Below are 17,554 nucleotides of genomic sequence, written 5' to 3'. Positions count from 1 at the left end.
CCCAGCAGCACCTGAGCATCCCACAAAACCACTTTCACTGGAATCCTTGTCTGGAGCCATCTTCTGGGAGAGCCCAACTAGGATGAGCACTTCTCCCACTGTGAGCACTCAGTCAAGGTTGGGAATCACGTTCACTGTAAAACAGGGCAGGCCTGGGACTCCTTCCTTCATCGCTCCTACTCCAGCCCTCCCCAGTAAAGACAACCCTCTGGCTCACACGGAGAAGCATCGGAAACCACTGCCGTCACATCCACCTGCCCACACCAACCCAGCCCCGAGCAGCCTGCAGGAGACCCACTCCCCTCTCCCTGCGCCAGGGAAGGAAGGCCACGAGTCCATTCAAGGAGAAGATAAGGACCTGTTGCCGCTCTCGCAGTCCCCGAGGGCATGGGGTCAGGGCAGCTCCTTCAAGAGCAGTGCTGTGCCATCTGTCCTTTGGTTTGTGTCCAGCCTGAGACTTGCTCTGAGCTCCAGGGGGATGGGTGTCGGGGTGGGAGGGGCGGGGTGGAGATTGGCCCTGCCCAGCTCCAGGAGACAGCTAAGAAAGGCTCCATCTGCCAGGTATGGATGATAACAAGAGGCTCCTCGCATGGCTCCTGCCTTGGGCCCCTCCATCCATCCTGCATTGTTGGCTGACAATGCCCAAAATGTCTATTCTTCCGTCTTGGGGGCTTATACACACACGCTCAGAGGATTCGCTGATCTGACTTAAGACTACTTCCTAGACCCAGAGCCTGTGGTGACTCCCTAAAGCCTGCTCAAGGCCCACTGCCTAAAGCCAGGCTATTGCCGCCCAGAGACCAGCCCCAGCTAGCAGCTGCCTGGCAGGTGGGGTGGGGACTTAGGCAAAAGAGCTCAAAACCGGTTCTGTCTCTTTGAGCTGCGTGACATTGGCTGTTACTTAACCTCTCCGGCCTCTACTCCCTCACTTGGAAAACTGGGATGGTAAAATCTACCAACCCTGCAGAATGATTGTAAGAGTTAGAAACAATATCTGTAAAACATCCAGCAATGTGTACTACAAGCAAGCACCAAATAAACAGAAACTGTAACATTATTATCCACTGACATGAACACGGATGGTTTTTCCGCCTTACCCATCTTTTTGCCTTTTTCTGCCTTGCTGCTTCCCACCCCATCCCAGTGCTAACTGTGGGGACTACATGAGAGGGGTCCCATCTCCTCACGCTGGTCTGAGAATGGACATCTGTACGTGTTTCCCAGGGCGGCTATAACAAATTGCCACTCACTGGGTGGCTTCAAACAACAGAAATGTATTGTCTCGTGGTTCTGGGGGCTGGAAGTCTGGAATCGAGGTGTTGGCAGGCCTGTGTCCTCTGAAGGTCTGGGATTTGCTATCCGCCAGGCACTGCACTTTCAACGAGTTACACCTTTCTATCCTCATCACAGTCCTATCAATGCGAAGGTTCTATTAGCATGCCTGTTTAGACAGGAGGGAACTATGGCTCAGAAAGAACTAATAATACAGTTAGAATGTGGTAGCATTTGGTTTGGTGCAAGGCCCTCTGACTCCAAGCCCATTTTATACTCTTCATGCCAGACTGCCTCAGAAATGATCCTTTCGCTCCTTCTGGGAGTCAGACCCTGCCCTTGCCCTTAGCCCATAGTTTAGAGAGTCCCAGTCATGCCCTCACATGGCCCTCCACAGGCTCCTATGGGAATGCCCCAAGGAACGATGCAACCAAGACCTGGGCAGAGCTGGCTCCTGAGGACTTCAGGCTCATAAAACCACAACGTCCTGCATCAGTAGCAATCTATTACTGAGCAACTTGCGTGCCGGGCCCTGTGCGGTGCTCTGGGGGAACCCCGGGATGAGTGGGTAGAGACCTGCCATCCTGAGAACATAAATTGAGCATTGAGAGCATCAGAAAGCCAGGCTGAAGCAAGAGGATCACCCGTGGGTCAAGCCAGGTGCTTGGCCGGGAGGTCAGGGAAGGCTGGCCGGGGACAGGAGCTCAAAGGAGCTCAATTCAACTCATCCACATTTATTAACATCTACCACGTGCAGGCCCACACTAGGACCCACCAGAGATTCAAGATGAGGAAGCAACCAACCTCAGTGCATGAGAGCTGCAGCAGGGGACAGAAGTGCCCTGGACACGGAAGAGCCATTAATCCTGCCTGGGGTCATGAGGGGCCAGGAGAGACAGTGTTAACAAAAGCGGTCCCTCAGTTTCCCATTTGTAAGAGAATAGTGCCTATTGCAGAGAGTTTTAGTGAGAAGCTGATTCATGTGAAACTTGTAAACAGGGCCCGACACCTGGCAAGCATTCAGAGTGTGCATGTGTTGTTGTTGTTAGACCTGGAGTTTAAAAGATGAGAAAGAATCCAGCCAGTGTGGCTCAGTGGTTGATCAATGACCTATGAACCAGGAGGTCACAGTTCGATTCCCGGTGAGGGCATGCGGCCAGTAGAGGGCATGCAGGAGACAGCTGACCAATGATTCTCTCTCATCATTGTTTCTATCTCTCTCTCCCTTTCCCTTCCTCTTCTAAATCAATAAAAATATATATATTTTTTAAAGATGAGAAGTCGTCTGATGAGCAAAGAAGGGAAGCAGGCTCATGGAGTGAAGTCCTGTGCGGCCAGGGTGGCGCTGAGTGACGAGTGGAAAAGGCACGAGGCTGCAAAGAAAGCGCGAGCAGCTCCAGGTCACTCTCTGGGTGCCTATTCCGCAGGCAGATGGCGATGGCCCTGGAGCTGTGCAGATTCATCCAGAAGCCACAGAGCACCTGACAGAAGGGCACACAGAGACTGGAGCAGGAGCCTCGCAGGGCAGGGGGTGCAGAGCCGGAGGGAGGGCAGCGCTCAGGGTGGGGCTGGGACAGGGGGGCCTGGGGAAGAACCAGTGGCCACGGGCCTCAGTCTCCTCCAGGGACTAATGCTTTCTGCCATCCATCTCCACTCCTTAAATTACCATTTATGACCAAAATCGCTCTCTCGTAATTGATTAAAATCTCCTTTTGATGTTTGGCATTACTGGGGAGAAGTTGTTTTTTTATTCTTCATTATGTTTTTAATATAAATGTATTTTTTATTGAGAACTGCTGGGAAGGCCGGATGAGACCAAGCCAGGAGGGAAGGTCATCTCTCTCCCTCATCCCCAGGCCTCCCACACAGCTTTGTGGCCACAGGCTTCTCCTGTTCCCAAAACACTCCCAAGGTAGCCTTTTCGGGGACTCTGGGGGGGTGGGGGGGGGGGGGAGCCAGCCTGGACCAGGCCCTTTCCAGTGTGGGAGAATAGGGACCCCCGGGGACTGGCAGAGTGCCTGGCAGAGAGGAGAGCTCAATAGATATTTGTGAGTGAATAAGAAGGCAGAAAGGACTGTGAGGGCTTGGAGGCACATGTCGCCAGGGCAGGGAAAGCGTTCTGCTAGCCATAGGCCCCATGGGTGAAATTGGCCCCTCTGTCCTAAGCACTTCTCTAGCCCTAGTCCAACCCAGGGCATGTTCATCCCTGCTTATGCCCCACCCCCAGCTCCTCCAGGACAAGGGAAGCTGAGAGCAGCTGCCATCCTGCAAGTGAGAACGGCTGGGTGGGTCCTGACTTAACACAGCCACCATGAACCTTGGTACCCAGGGCTCTTCTTCCACCCCCTCCTCCATGGAGTCAGCCCTAGGAACCAAGAACACAAGGCAGGTGCTGCTGATGGGCCTCTGGAAACCACAGATGTCAAACTGCTTGGAGGAGCTGCCAGCAGCTCCCCAAGATGAGGACCATAGGAAGGGGGGATGTCCTGTCCAGAAGCCAGGGCAGCCCATGGAGGTTTCTAACAGAGGCTTCTTCTGGCCACAGGGAACCACGTTCTCGACTGAAGCTGGCCTTGTCTGCCTCTTCTCTATGTGAGGAAAGCGCTGTTCCATCTAGTGTCTGTGTGTGTGTGTGCGAGTCATGCCTTTCCTGGTGACTTGGACACCTACAATCCACACCGTGGTGGCCGGCACTGTCATGCCCTACGCCAGTGATGGCGAACCTTTTGAGCTCAGCGTGTCAGCATTTTGAAAAACCCTAACTTAACTCTGGTGTCGTGTCACATATAAAAATTTTTTGATATTTGCAGCCATAGTAAAACAAAGACTTATATTTTTGATATTTATTTTATATATTAAATGCCATTTAACAAAGAAAAATCAACCAAAAAAATGAGTTCGGGAGACATAGAAACTAGGTGCCAGAACAAGCAAAGATGCTGAGGATGAAAGGAAGCAAATCCACAGTCAGCTGAAGCCCTTGAGGAGGTCCTCAGCCCAGGCCAGTCCAGGGCTCTTCCTCCACCCCCTCCTCCATGGAGTCAGCCCTAGGAACCAAGAACACAAGGCAGGTGCTGCTGATGGGCCTCTGGAAACCACAGATGTCAAAACTGCTTGGAGGAGCTGCCAGCAGCTCCCCAAGATGAGGACCATAGGAAGGAAGCAGGGGATGTCCAGAAGCCAGGGCAGCCCATGGAGGTTTCTAACAGAGGAAGGGAAGGAGCTGCCACTGGATGGAATGTTGGGGACCCATCAGGGAGGAGAAGAAAAAGGAGGATGGTTCTGGCAAAACAGTAGTATCTGGAACAGAGAACTGAACCAGGTATCAGAAAACCTGGTTAAAGACCCAATTCTACCGTTCATAGTCTCTCAGAACCTTAGTTCCTCCCACAGAAAAAGCATCCAGCATAACACAGAAACAATGGCTAATGTTTGCTCACCATTTGATCTGATCTGTGCCAGGCATGCTCCATGTGCTCCACATTCATTAATTTATTTAACCCCTGCAGCAGGTGCAGTTATTATCCCAATCTTACAGATGAGGAAACTGAGACAGAAGATAAGAAACATCCCCAAGGTCACAAAGCCAATAAAGCAACAAACAGTTTGGCTCCAGCCCACCTCAGGGGGTCAATACGAATGAAGCCTGGATGTCACGTGGACGCAGGACCTAGGATACAAATGGGTAGTCCTGACCAAGGGCTGTGTGGGGAACCATGAGCGTTAATGTTATGTACGGACTTGGCTGGGTCACAGTGCCCAGATATTTGGTCAAACATTATTCTGGTGTTTCTATAAGATGTTTTTGGATGTGATTTACATGTAAATCCGTGGACTTTGAAAAAAGCAGATTGCCCTTCATAATGTGGGTGGGCCTCATCCAATCAGTTGAAGGCGTGAATAGAACCCAAAACTGACCTCCTGGAGCAAGAGGGAATTCCACCAGCAGACAGCCTTCAGACTTGAAGGGCAACATTAGCTCTTCCTGAGTCTCCATTCGGATGGCCCACTCTGAAGCCTTGACTTGCCAGCCTTCATAAGTGAATTCCTTAAAATCAATCAGTCTCTCTCTTTGCTTATTTGTCACACACACACACACACACACACACACACCCTGTTGGTTCTTGTTTCTCTAAGAGAAGAATGAAATACAGCTCTGATAGAGCTGCCACAGCCTGGAGGAAGGTATGCCCAGAGGGCCACCTTCTCCTAGTTCTCACAAAGTTCTCCAGCAGAGGCCCTGTGTGCGGACCTGCAGAGATGATAAGGGTCACCCCAGAGTTTTCCATCACTATCTATGCCAGGGGTGAGGAATGTCTGGCCCTCGAAACCATTTGGTCAGGCCCTGCCAAGGCATCAAGAGTGAGTTAATTAAATGGCTGACCAAATATAACAGACTAATTTTTAAGTTGATAATTTTGTATGACCTACAAATGATGTTAAAAATATCCAAATGGCCCTTGGCAGAAAAAGGTTCCCCACCCCTGATCTATGCCTGCCACCCTGTTCCCCGGCCCCAAGGCCTCCACAAAAGCCCCTGCTCCAGTCTCTGCACTGCCCCCCACCCAGTGCTCCCACCACCAGGAGCCCCTTGCACAGGCCAGATGGCCTCCTGCCACACCTCCCACCGTCCACCTTTGCTCCTGCTAGTCCTGATGCCATGAGTGTCTTTTCTGTGCCACCCCACCAAGTTTGATAAATAATTGGTGTTCTTGTAGGAAGGGTTTCTTTTTGTCTTTTCTAAACTTTTGCTTATACCTTAACTGAAACAAGACAAAAATGTCAGCCTTCACCTGTACCTACACATTCATATGAAACAACAGGGTGTGCAGTCTGATGTATGATAGTTCCCTTCTGCATTTTCATAGCCACTCCGGTCAAAGGGTGCATCAAGAATACTGAGCCCCTACAACACTAAGCACTGCCCTTGGGTAGTATTGGAAGTTACAAAACAAGGTCAAGTCTAGATCCCCACTCCATGGGAGCTCAGGGGTAAAAGACTAAGGAAACATGTTTCAGAGTACGCAAGTCAAATCCTGATATCCCACCACTAGTACAAGCAGTGCCCCTAAAAAGATATTTTTATGTTCCACTCCAGTAGCTGACCTCATTTCCTTCGATTTTTCATAGAATTTCAAAGCTAGAAAGAACCTTATCTGATACAACTATATTCCAGAACAATAAACAAAACTGAATCATTTACTAAAATGTATTGTAGGGATATTGGATTTTCCGTATGTGTTGGGGAAGAAGGAAAGAAGGAGGAATATGTTGTGTCCATGACCAAAGATAACTGTACCAGTGCAGTCGACAATTCTATCATCTCTTCCTAAATCCCCCCTGTAACTCCTATCCCCAAGCTCTCCACCAAACCACAAACCTCCCACCTCCACTTTCCCCACCTATAAAGGATGAGCTCATCCCCCATATTACGAAATCTGTCCCACTCCATCCTACTTAGCTCAGATCCTTCTCCAAGTCTTCCTCTTCCTCAGGCTCACGTTATGAAAAGAACATTCAAAGACCCTTCATAATGTGACTGCAGTGCCAACTTTGCAACCTCAGCTCCACAAATTCTAGTCAACAAGACCATTCACCATGCACTCTCTGTGCTTTATGTTTTCCTGAGCCTGCACCTTTGCTTAGCCCATCTCATCAATCATTACTCAGTAATCCTCTCCTCCAACCTCCATCTCCTCTAGTCTCACCCATCCTTGAGAGCCTGGGTCAAATGCCACCTGCTCCAAAAGCCTCCATCCATCCAAATGTAACCTCTCCCTCTCCTTGTCCCATTCCTACTCCCCCTCCACACACACACCCTCCCTCCCTCTCTTGCAAACTCCATGGGTACTTACATGGCCAGGAATTACAGTGATGAATGTACTTCTCAATGACCCCAGACTACAGGGGACAGAAGTAGGTCCTGGCTGTACCCACAGCTTTCGGCACTGTGCCCTTTTCACTAAATGCCAGTTGTTTGTATAACAAAGAGAGACAAGAAATGGAAGAATGAAGGGAAAGGTGTTGAACCACAGAACTACAGGCTGAGTCTGGATGGGGACCTCAGAAGATGCCTAACCAGATGGGGAAGGTGTAAGGATGGGTAGAACTCTACCAGCTCTTCCAGCTCAGAGCCAAATGGCCAACGGCCTCATTGCTTAGGCCTGTGTCTGTCCCACTCAGGGTGCAGAGGTGTCGGCCTGGGCTCCTTCCACAGCATGGACCACGCTCAGGAGTAGAAAGAACCTGAGCCTCATCTACCGTCAGGGCTCCCCACAGCAAAGGAAGGCCCAGATCCTAAACACCCCTCCCTGATTCTCAGGCTCAGGCGCCATCTGCTGGCCAAGGTCAGCACCGCACCTGGACCCACAGCCCCAAGGGCAGTCAGGAGACCAAGCCTGAGGCCATCCCTAACCCACTCCAGACCCAGGTCACTTTTGCGGCTACATAAACGACCCCACCTCCTAGAGTTCAGGCTCCTGATTGCTTCCCAGCACCTGTCCTTCCAAACGTAAGCCTAGCATTCAAAAGAAAAAGTAAAAAGTAAGATTCTTTCTGGTAACACTAGCTGAGAAACTTCTAAGACACACACACACAAACACATAGAAAACTGATTTCCAAAAGGATTTCTGCCAGACAGTTTTGTTACATAGAAGACAAAGCACTGGCCTGGGTATCAGAAGATCTGGGGTCTTGCTATGGCTCACCGGCCCCTCCCTTAGCTGTGTGGTACCTGGACCCCAGACGCACACTTCCTGCCCACGCCAATCCTTGTGCCAGGATGGTATCCCCTCACTTGCCCTCACCTCTACACTGCTCCCACTGGCTGAAGCCCAGGGACTTGGACTGATCCAGAACCAACTGTAAATCATGCAACCTCACTCTCACCCCCGACTCCCATGTGCGGACATCTCTCAGGGCCAGCCCTATCCGCCTGGGACAGGGATTGGTCTGAGAGCACTAGTGACCCTTTAAGGTCGCTGCTAATGGGAGGGTCCCGAGAGGCATAGCTGTGACCAACCAGCCCAGGCTGGAATATACCAGCCTAGAGCCACCTGTCCCTCTTTTCAGTCTGAGATCTAGGGATGCTACGCTGTCTGAGTTCCAGGTAACCTCAGAGCTCATCCAAGGACTCCAGATCAGCTTCCATTAACCACACTCCTGAAACCAGGGAGGAAATGGACCTTCCCACTGAGGATCCCAGGGCAGTCATGGAGCCCAGGGTCAGAGGGGCTGCTCAAACATCTTCCTGGGGGGAGAGCTGCTCCCTGAGAAGTGTCACAGGAGGGACTGAGGAGGAGGGAAGTGCAAAGTGAGTGACTTTCCCCGCCCTCCACCCCCACACCCACCTACCCTGCTCCCCGCACAGCCCCTTTCCCCTCCCTCCACCCACAGACTGAGAAAGTGTGTCACAGGGAACAAATGCCATCTTCCCGGGTGGGAGGAGGAGGAGGAATGGGAGGGAAGGCTTTGACTGTGTGCCTGTGGGGGCCGGGGTAAGAAACCAGAGGTTTCTCAGCTTCCCAGCTGTGAGGGACACCCCCACAGAACCGTGACCTTGTCATCAGCTGCCCTCTCTCAGAGGGCTCAAGACAACCCATGGGTCAGAGCCACAGGCCACCACACTCAAGACTACTTGGACAGGTGGCCTGGAGAAGAGGCCCTAAAGATGCAGGTGAAATCTTCCAACCCCAAACATCCTTTGGCCGGCTGGGTGGGTCCACCATGACTGCTGACACCCCAAACTTCTCATCTCGCTTCATCATGGCTTAGAGAAAGCCACTGACCTGCTCTAGCCTCCCTCCTGTCCCTCATTCGTCCATTGGTTTATTAAACGAACGCTAGCACCTACTATACATCAGATACTGTTCTGGGGCTGTAGGTACAGGGTAAAAGGAACATCAGGGTCTTTATCCACAGACAAGTCGACCTCCAAGGGTTAATCTGCTAGCTTTCCTCCCTCGCAGCCACCGGCACTGAGCTGCCACATGCCAGCAATGATGCTCTTCACACTGTTATTACAGTGATTTATTTAGTTTTAATTTGGGGGTGAATCTCGTGCTATAGGAAGCAGGAAGCCAAGAGTCTTGGCAAGAAGCAAAGCCATGCATGAGCCTCCATGGTGCCAATCCTGTCCCCTCTGCCAGGGGTCCCTCCATCCTAACCCTACTCCTCCCAGCCTGCAGTGTGCTCCTGACCCCAGCCCTAAATTGGGGTTCACCTTCGCTCAATCTCCCCCATGTTCCTCAGTGGGAAAGAAATCCAAAAGGTTTCTATACCCCCCCTCCTGTGTGATCCAGGCCCCCTCTAGGCCAGTGGGACCTCTTTGGCTGGATGCTGGGCATCCGATACCAGCTCTACATTCAGGGACAAATAGCCAGGCCAGCTCCATGCAGACCAAAGAAATGGAACAACTGGTCTTTATGAAGCCTCTGCCCCGACTCTCCATCCTGAGTAACCTGAGGAAGCTGTCCCTCGTTCGTCCAATGGTTCATTCAACAAACACTGGCACCCACTGTACATCAGATACTGTTCTGTAGATACAGAGTAGAAGGGCCATAAGAATCTTCTTCCCAAAGACTTTAGTGCTGCAGTGGAACCTCCTAGATATAACCAAGCCACAGGGTGCACGAGTAGAGGAAGCAAAGTTGTGCAGAGATCACAGACAATTTCACAGGAGAGCTGGGCTTTGGTCAGGATACTCAGCACTGTGCCTCGCATTTGGCAGATGGGTGCATAGATGGATGAATGGTCTAGAAATACAAGGACTCCCTGACAGGGAGAGGATGGGGTAAGACATTGCAGGCAGACAGAAGACCATGCATTGGCACTGAGGGCAAGGGTACACGGTGGGTCTGAGTAGTAACTAGCATTTGTCGAGCATTTGCTCCAGGTCAGGGATGGCACAAACGCACTTTATAGTCATTATCACGTCTAATCCTCACAACAATCCTATAAGGAGAACACACTCTCCCATCCTGCAGATGAGGAAAGTGAGGAGCCAGATAAATAATTTGTGCATGGTCCACACTCCTGGCTCTAGAGCCCAAACTCTAAAGCCACTGTGCCTGACCCAGACTTAGTCATGAAACGGATAGGCAAGTTAAAGGGGATGGGGTGGACCTGGCAAATGGGAGGCATCAAAGGCTATAAACTCATCTCAGGAAAGGTATTAGCTGCTCAGGGCTTGATTTTAAGATTATTTTGCTCAGAAAAAAATTCTAGAAGACCCAAAGGATTCTCTATCAAAGAGGAGAACTGCAAATAGAGTAATAGGTGAGGGCGGAGAGGAAGTTTTTTTAGTAGAGATAGCTGAGGTACCCTCGGATTATAGCACACAATTTGTAGGGCTGGGCCTGACCCACAGCTCAGCAACCTGCAGACAGCTACTCAAGCCCCTCCCTGTCCCCAGAAGCAAGACAACCAGGACAGGCCAGCGAGGGCCCATGTCACTTTGCCCAGTTCAGGGTCCACACATCCTGCAGATCACTAGCATAAGTCCAAAGGAATGTGATCTGGGCTGTGGACAGAGGGACCCTTTGCCCCTTTCTCTGTTGCTCTAAGTGTCAGAATAAAGATCAGAAAAGTGAGGTTTGAGGAGGCAGGTTTTAAGCCTTAGGAGGAAGAACTTTTATCATTAGAGATGACTAACAAAAGAAGAGACCACTGAGGGCAGCAGATGAGAGAATGAGCTTCCCATCACTAGAGGTAATCAAGCAGAGGCTGATGGCTGCCTGCCACAGATGTTCCGGGAAAGCCAATGCACCGAATGATTTGGACAGCCCGCTGACAGGATTAGAGAGCAGTATGCTGGAATCACATATTATTAAAGTGTCCTTGGACATTTTACCTTAGCACCTAAACCTCTATCCCTCTTCTGCAAAATGGGGTTAATGGAAGTACCTGCCATTGGGTGAGAATTAAGTAAGATAGTACATGGAATGAACATAGCACAGGTGTCGGCACATGAGAAACCCTCAATACTTGATAGATATTACTAGGTTGAACCAATCATATTAGGTTGCAGTAGAATATCACTCCTTTCATATGGTCCAACTAGTATTTTTTACTGAGAAACACTGGTTCCTTCTAACCTCTTTGATCTGAGCACTGAAAGCTGTGTGAAGTGTGGTTCTGCATGAGTAGTGGGTCCTCAGCACCTGGCAATGATCTTCTGCCAGGGCCTTTTCAAAAGCATACCGTCCCAGGGCCCAGCCCTCCTGGCAGAGGCAGGTACCTCCTTGCCCAGGTCCTCGCGGATGACCTGGCTGACCTCTTGCATGCTGCTCTTCGGGGCCTGGCTGTGCAGCACCTTCAGTGTGCTGGTGTACTCCTGAGGCAGCAGGTAGTCCAAGGCTGCCAGGTGCTGGCCCACCTTGATGAAGGTGCCCCGGTTGGCACAGCAGAGCTCACAGAGACGCCGGGCAGAACGGAGGTGCACCTGCAGGGAGACAGGCCAAGACCAGAGAGAGAGGTGTGAGTGCACCCTGTCCAGTGGGCATCGACCCTCTGCCCCTCTGCTTGGAAAACCTGATTTACCCTCAGAACGAACACACACACACACACACACACACACACACACACACACCTTCATTCACCTCTTCTCTCAGTGTTCTTCTTCAATCATGGTACCCAGAGCAGTCAATTGCAACCTCATACCAAGGCTGGCCTTCTCATATGGCCGGATGCTTCCAATCTCCTTTCCATCAAACTTACCTGGTCTGGACCCCACTCCCTCAGAAATGGGTGTTCATTCAAGGCTCCTAACCAAATCTCATCTACTAAAGATTCATTCAAGGGTACATCAAGTTAATGCATTTGCCACCCAACCCTCAGACATATTAATAATACTATCTGGATGGAGACCTACGATTTCTAAAACATGGTCATATACATTATTTCTCTTCATTCTTATAGCAGCTCAGGGAGGCAGGTATTGGTATCTTTAAAGATAAAAAACTCAGATGGTTTGCTTATCAAGAAGTAGCTAATAATTTTTTTTTAAGTCTAGAAAACACTCGAAACCTAGAGCTCTTTCAACTCAGCAAACTTTTGCAGTGATCTCATATTAACTGGAGCAAAAAGTTTCCTGGCACATGGAGCAGGCCACCAGGCAGGCTGTCTAGGACAGGACAGCCTTAACTTGCGGCCTGATGCCCACCTGTCCTTCCAGTGCTGGGAGGTGGGTATCAGCCCCCAGGATGTGCATCCCCAGTCATCACCCAACTCAGCTGAGGGTCTGGGAGCTCTGAGGGCCCTGCCTTCCTGGAGCTACAGCTTCTGAGGTAGGGTGGGCCCATGAGCACACAGAGAAGGCAAGGGAGTCCACTGCCCTGTGGGAACCCTGTACCTCTTCTGCCCATGAAGTCAACAAAGAGAGGATGACCATCTATGATGGACTCACCCTCTCTTAAGTACTATGAAAGATGCTGACATAATTAAGTACATATTGGAGGCAATGAACCACATGAAGAGTTAAATAACAGTGGGCAACCAACATGGAAGAAATGTTGAAAAATCCCATATAATTAGTTGCCAAGTGAACCACACAGAAAACTATTACTTTAGAAATTAAGAAGAGAATACTATAGCCCTGAACATCCTCATCCCAGCAGCCAGGAAGCCTATCTGCCCCCTTCCACTACAGCAGAGCAGATGCCACAGACTCCAGGCAGAGGCAGGACGTCCTTAAGCCCTGAGGGACCCCCACTGCTGGTTCTGCTGGCCACCTCTGCCTCCCAGCCCAAGGTACCCCCAGGGAATGCTGTGCACATGACTCCATTCCCCTGGGCAGAATCCTCCATCCTTGATGTGGATACTAATCCAAGCTGGGCCATGGAGGAGCTTCTTTCCCAGATGGGAGGTTATAGGGAAAAGAGAATTAAGGATTGACAGCACACTCTACATGAATTAAAGGATTGTGAGGGATGGGAATAGATTCTCTCTTTTTTGTATATATTTTTTTATTGACTTCTTAGACACAGAGGAAGAGAGAGGAGAGAGAAAGATGGATGGATGTGAGAGTAAAACATCGATAGACTGCCTCCTGCACACCCTTCACCTGGGGATCGAGCTGGCAAACCGGGCATGTGCCCTGACTAGGAATCGAAACGGCAACCTTTTGATGTTGGGAATAGATTCTCTCTTTTTTGTATATATTTTTTTATTGACTTCTTAGACACAGAGGAAGAGAGAGGAGAGAGAAAGATGGATGGATGTGAGAGTAAAACATCGATAGACTGCCTCCTGCACACCCTTCACCTGGGGATCGAGCTGGCAAACCGGGCATGTGCCCTGACCAGGAATCGAAACGGCAACCTTTTGATGCGTGGGACAGTGCCCAACCAACTGAGCCACACTGGCCAGGGCTCTTTTTAAAGAATTTGAGCATCTGCCCTGACCGGGTTGCGGTTGATCCCCAGTTGGGGGCATACAGGAGGCAACCAATGGATGATTGATTCCCTCTCATCATTGATGTTTCAATCTCCCTCTCCCTCTCCCTTTCTCACTCTGGAATCAATAAAAACATATTAAAAGAATTTGGAACATAAGGTCAGTAGTGCGATGGCTGGCCAAGGCCACACTCAAACCCTTGTTCTAAGGAAGCAACAAAGAAGGTTAATACAGTCAAACATGGAACTGGGCACATCCTCACAATACAAGGGTCCAGGCTGTTATAAACAAACCAGAGGCCTGCGGGATTGGGCTGAAACCAGCTCTCCAACATCACCCAAGGGGTCCCGGATTGTGAGAGGATGCAGGCCAGATGAGGGACCCCACCAGTGCACAACTGGGGCCAGGAAGGGATGCAGGAGGTTGGCCAGCTGGGGAGGGACCGGGGGAGGACTCCAAGGCGTGTCCAGCCCATCTCGCTCAGTCCCAATAGGCCAGACCCCAGCAGAAAGCTAACTTACCAGTTGGAGCGTCTGCCCCCTGGTGGTCAGTACACGTCATAGTGACTGGTCAACTGGTTGACTGTCTGCCCCCTGGTGGTCAGTGCACGGTCAACTGCCTGCCCCCTGGGGGTCAGTGCACGTCATAGTGAGCGGTTGAGCGGCCTTAGCACATCATTAGCATATTACGCTTTGATTGGTTGAACAGCTGACTGGTTGACCGGACACTTCACATATTAGGCTTTTATTATATAGGATGACTTTTTGCAGCTCAAGTAATTGTCCCCCAATTCCAACCCAGCGGAGGAGAGGTCACATTATTCAACAGGTGGCCAGAAAGGCATCCACAACCCATTAATTCTAAAGCAAGGTGTGACCAGAGCCCAGGTCCAGCCTGATGCTCCGGTGAGGCTGCCCTGGCACCCAGCAGCCACCCCTCACCCTAAGGAGGCCCACTCAGCCCCTACTCAAAGCTGTTCCAGGGTCAATACCAAATGGAACAGAGGATTGGAAAATAGGGTAAGGATACACACCCTTGTTGCCTCCCCTTGCAGTAAAGACATCAACCATTGTGCACTCACTGGGACTTACAGCAGGCTGAGTGCTGTGCCCTCTACCACAGGGGACACCTGACAGACATGTGGCAGCGAGATCCACCGTGGGAGCTCATGGATGGAAGGCCCAAAAAGGCTGAAATCTGAGGAAAGGCTTGGCTCCCGGCAGGAGAAGCCGGGTATGTGCCACTCATGAACAGATGCCTCTCAGCTCCAAGCCCACCCTCTTTGCCCTGAACTGTGACATTGGAGCAAAACCCTGTGTCATTTCTCCTGTCAGATGGTGGCTTTTGGGCTTTGTCAACAGGGCTCTGGAGGGATAGTGGAGGCCACAACAGAGCAAGGATTCTCCCTTGCTGGTCCCAATGAGCTGCCTTCAGCACAACAGCCAGCAGGCCAGTGGCTTGGGAGTGCCCACTTCAGTGGCCCTCACAGACCAGCCATCCCCAATAAATTTCTCCTCCACCTCGTGGGTCCCTCCCATGGAGCAGCTCAGACCCACACCCTCCAGCGAGTGTTCTGACTACCCAGCAGGCCTCTCCTGCACATCAGCTCCAGCCAATTTCTCCGCCACCAGGAAGGCTGCCCCCATGGACCACGCCTTCCACCACATCTCAACACCCAGGCAGCTCAGCTTTGCAGGTGGGAAGCCCTGGCTGAGTCTTCAGTTTTGTCCTGGTTCACTACCCCTCGGCCCTACAGGGAGCAGCTGCTCTGTGCGTTTGCTACTTCTGTACCCTTAGAATCTTCTTTTACTCCTTTTAGGAGTAAATTACCTTTTACTAGTTAATGATCCTTTTTATTAAATTTTCCCCATTCAAATTACTGGCATGACTAGACTCTGGCTTATATAAAAGGTTAGCCCCTGAAATTGAATTTGAATAGATTAGGGTAAAAAAGGAGGGCATTTCAGAATGAGAGAACATAACCACGTCCATCTGTGTGTGTGTATTCATATGCATGGTGTGTGCATTTGTGTGCATGTGTGCGGGTTTGTATGTAAGGATGTGAGTGCATGCATGCGTATGTGTGTGCATGTGTTTGTGCGCGTTGTGCATGCATGTATGTGTGTTTGTGTACGTGTGCACGTGTGTATTAAATACTTCTACGATTTTCTTTTAACGATGCACAACTGCATTTGTCTGCCTTTGGCAGCCCTCAGAAAACATCAGTGTCACCCTGCCAAGCCTTCCCACCAGGGAACAGAGCCAGGGTTCTGCTGCCCTTATCTATGGCATAAGACAGCCTCAGGTAGGGTGTCTCTTGGCACAAAGTGATAGTCACCTTCAGGACTGTGTCTAGGTAATGCTCTGCGTGGGCCATCTCTGGTGACACAAGCCCAGCTTCCTGACAAGCCCAGTCTACTGACTCACCAGGTACTTGGCACATCCGCCATTAGGGTAAATCATGTGTGTCCCCTGTTTGCTCTGTGTACCTCAGGGCAAACCATGTGTCATAGTGTAGGTTGATGGTGACTATAGGTCTTACACTCACAAAGCCATCATCCATGGAAGTGAGTCAGCACCTACTTGCTGCTCATATTTCAACTAAAGAGGTTCCAAAATCACCTTCAGCCAGCTTCTAAATAAACACACACAGTCACATGAGGGTGAGGGACACTGACATTCACCAAAAAATTAAAATCTCTTTTAAGGCCAAAAGACACCATTCTGAGTACCAGAGCAGGCCCTCTGCTCTCCAGGGTCCTTTCCAGCTCCGGCTCCTGCAGCTTCACTGTCCTTTGGGATCAGAAGGCAGCTAACACTCGGAATTTTAAGAAACTACTGATTCAGTGCAAACCCCCCCCCCCCTTTTCAGCATCATTTAATTTGGTATTTTAAAGGGCTAAGCCTGCTGGGAGCAGGAAACATACAGGCATTCTCTCCTACCCAGGACCCGGTTCCTGACCATGCGAGTGTGCTCAGTGAGAAGCACAGCTTCCAGGATCTCCCAATCTCTGCATCCCCTTGAATCTGAGCCTTCATACTACGCATCTCTCTGAGCACTTACACAGGCATACATAACAGGAGGGAAATGCACATAAATGAAAGTCAGTTTATAACAGTTCCATTCAATAGAACTTTCTGCAATGATGCAGGTGTTCTGTACCTGCACTGTCCAAAATGCAGCCACTAGCTACATGGCCACAGTGGCCACTGAGCACTTAAAATGTGGCTAGTACGACTGAGGAACTGAATTTTTCATTTTATTCAAATTTAAATCATTCACATTAAAATTGACACATGTGGCTAGTGGCTACCATATTGGACAGCTCAGGTTTATAAATTAATAACAACTATCATAAATAAATAGAAATATATGGATGGAGGTGCCAAAGCTTCAGGATTTTATAAAGGTAAGATCTCTGGGGAAGTCCTAGGAGTCCTTGTCTCCATTTGATTTAGTTTATCAGTATCTTGGATGGTATAAGCTAAAAACTCAAGGACTTTGAAATTCAAGCATCCTTAGCTCTGTCTCCGGGCTAAGAAAAAATAAGATAAAAGCTGTCATTTTTGTTCCTGGTTCTATTCTAAGAACCTAACACGTATTAATATATCAACCCTATGAATTAAGTACTATTATAACAAGTGAGAATACAGAGGCACAGAGTGATATAACTTGCACAAAGTGATTCAGCTAGTAAATGGCAAGACCAGAATTTAATACCAAGGAGTCTGCCTCCCAAGTTCACACTCATAACCTCAAACCATGCTGCCTCTCCAACCCACTTCAGACAAGAGGGCAGGAGAAAACATGTTCCAGAGATGAATAAACATTATAATTAGTGTAAATTAAGCATCAATCCAGAGCATAAAATATTAAAACAATTAGAGG

General features: G+C 49.9%; 1 protein-coding gene across 2 annotated transcripts in view; it reads right to left on the bottom strand.

Annotated features, from left to right (window-relative positions):
* Nucleotides 1-17,554, bottom strand: part of ADCK1 (aarF domain containing kinase 1) — a 112,693-nt gene that overhangs the window by 60,467 nt on the left and 34,672 nt on the right. For both annotated transcript variants that reach the window (XM_006778836.2, XM_015558072.1), the window contains exon 4: nucleotides 11,510-11,713. In XM_006778836.2, the coding sequence (XP_006778899.1) occupies nucleotides 11,510-11,713 (204 nt within the window). The remainder of the gene's footprint in view (nucleotides 1-11,509; nucleotides 11,714-17,554) is intronic.

This window comes from Myotis davidii, unplaced genomic scaffold, assembly GCF_000327345.1.
Source record: "Myotis davidii unplaced genomic scaffold, ASM32734v1 scaffold309, whole genome shotgun sequence".
NCBI lineage: Eukaryota > Metazoa > Chordata > Mammalia > Chiroptera > Vespertilionidae > Myotis > Myotis davidii.
Note: the sequence above shows the minus strand (reverse complement) of the source record. Positions and strands in the feature narration are given on the sequence as shown.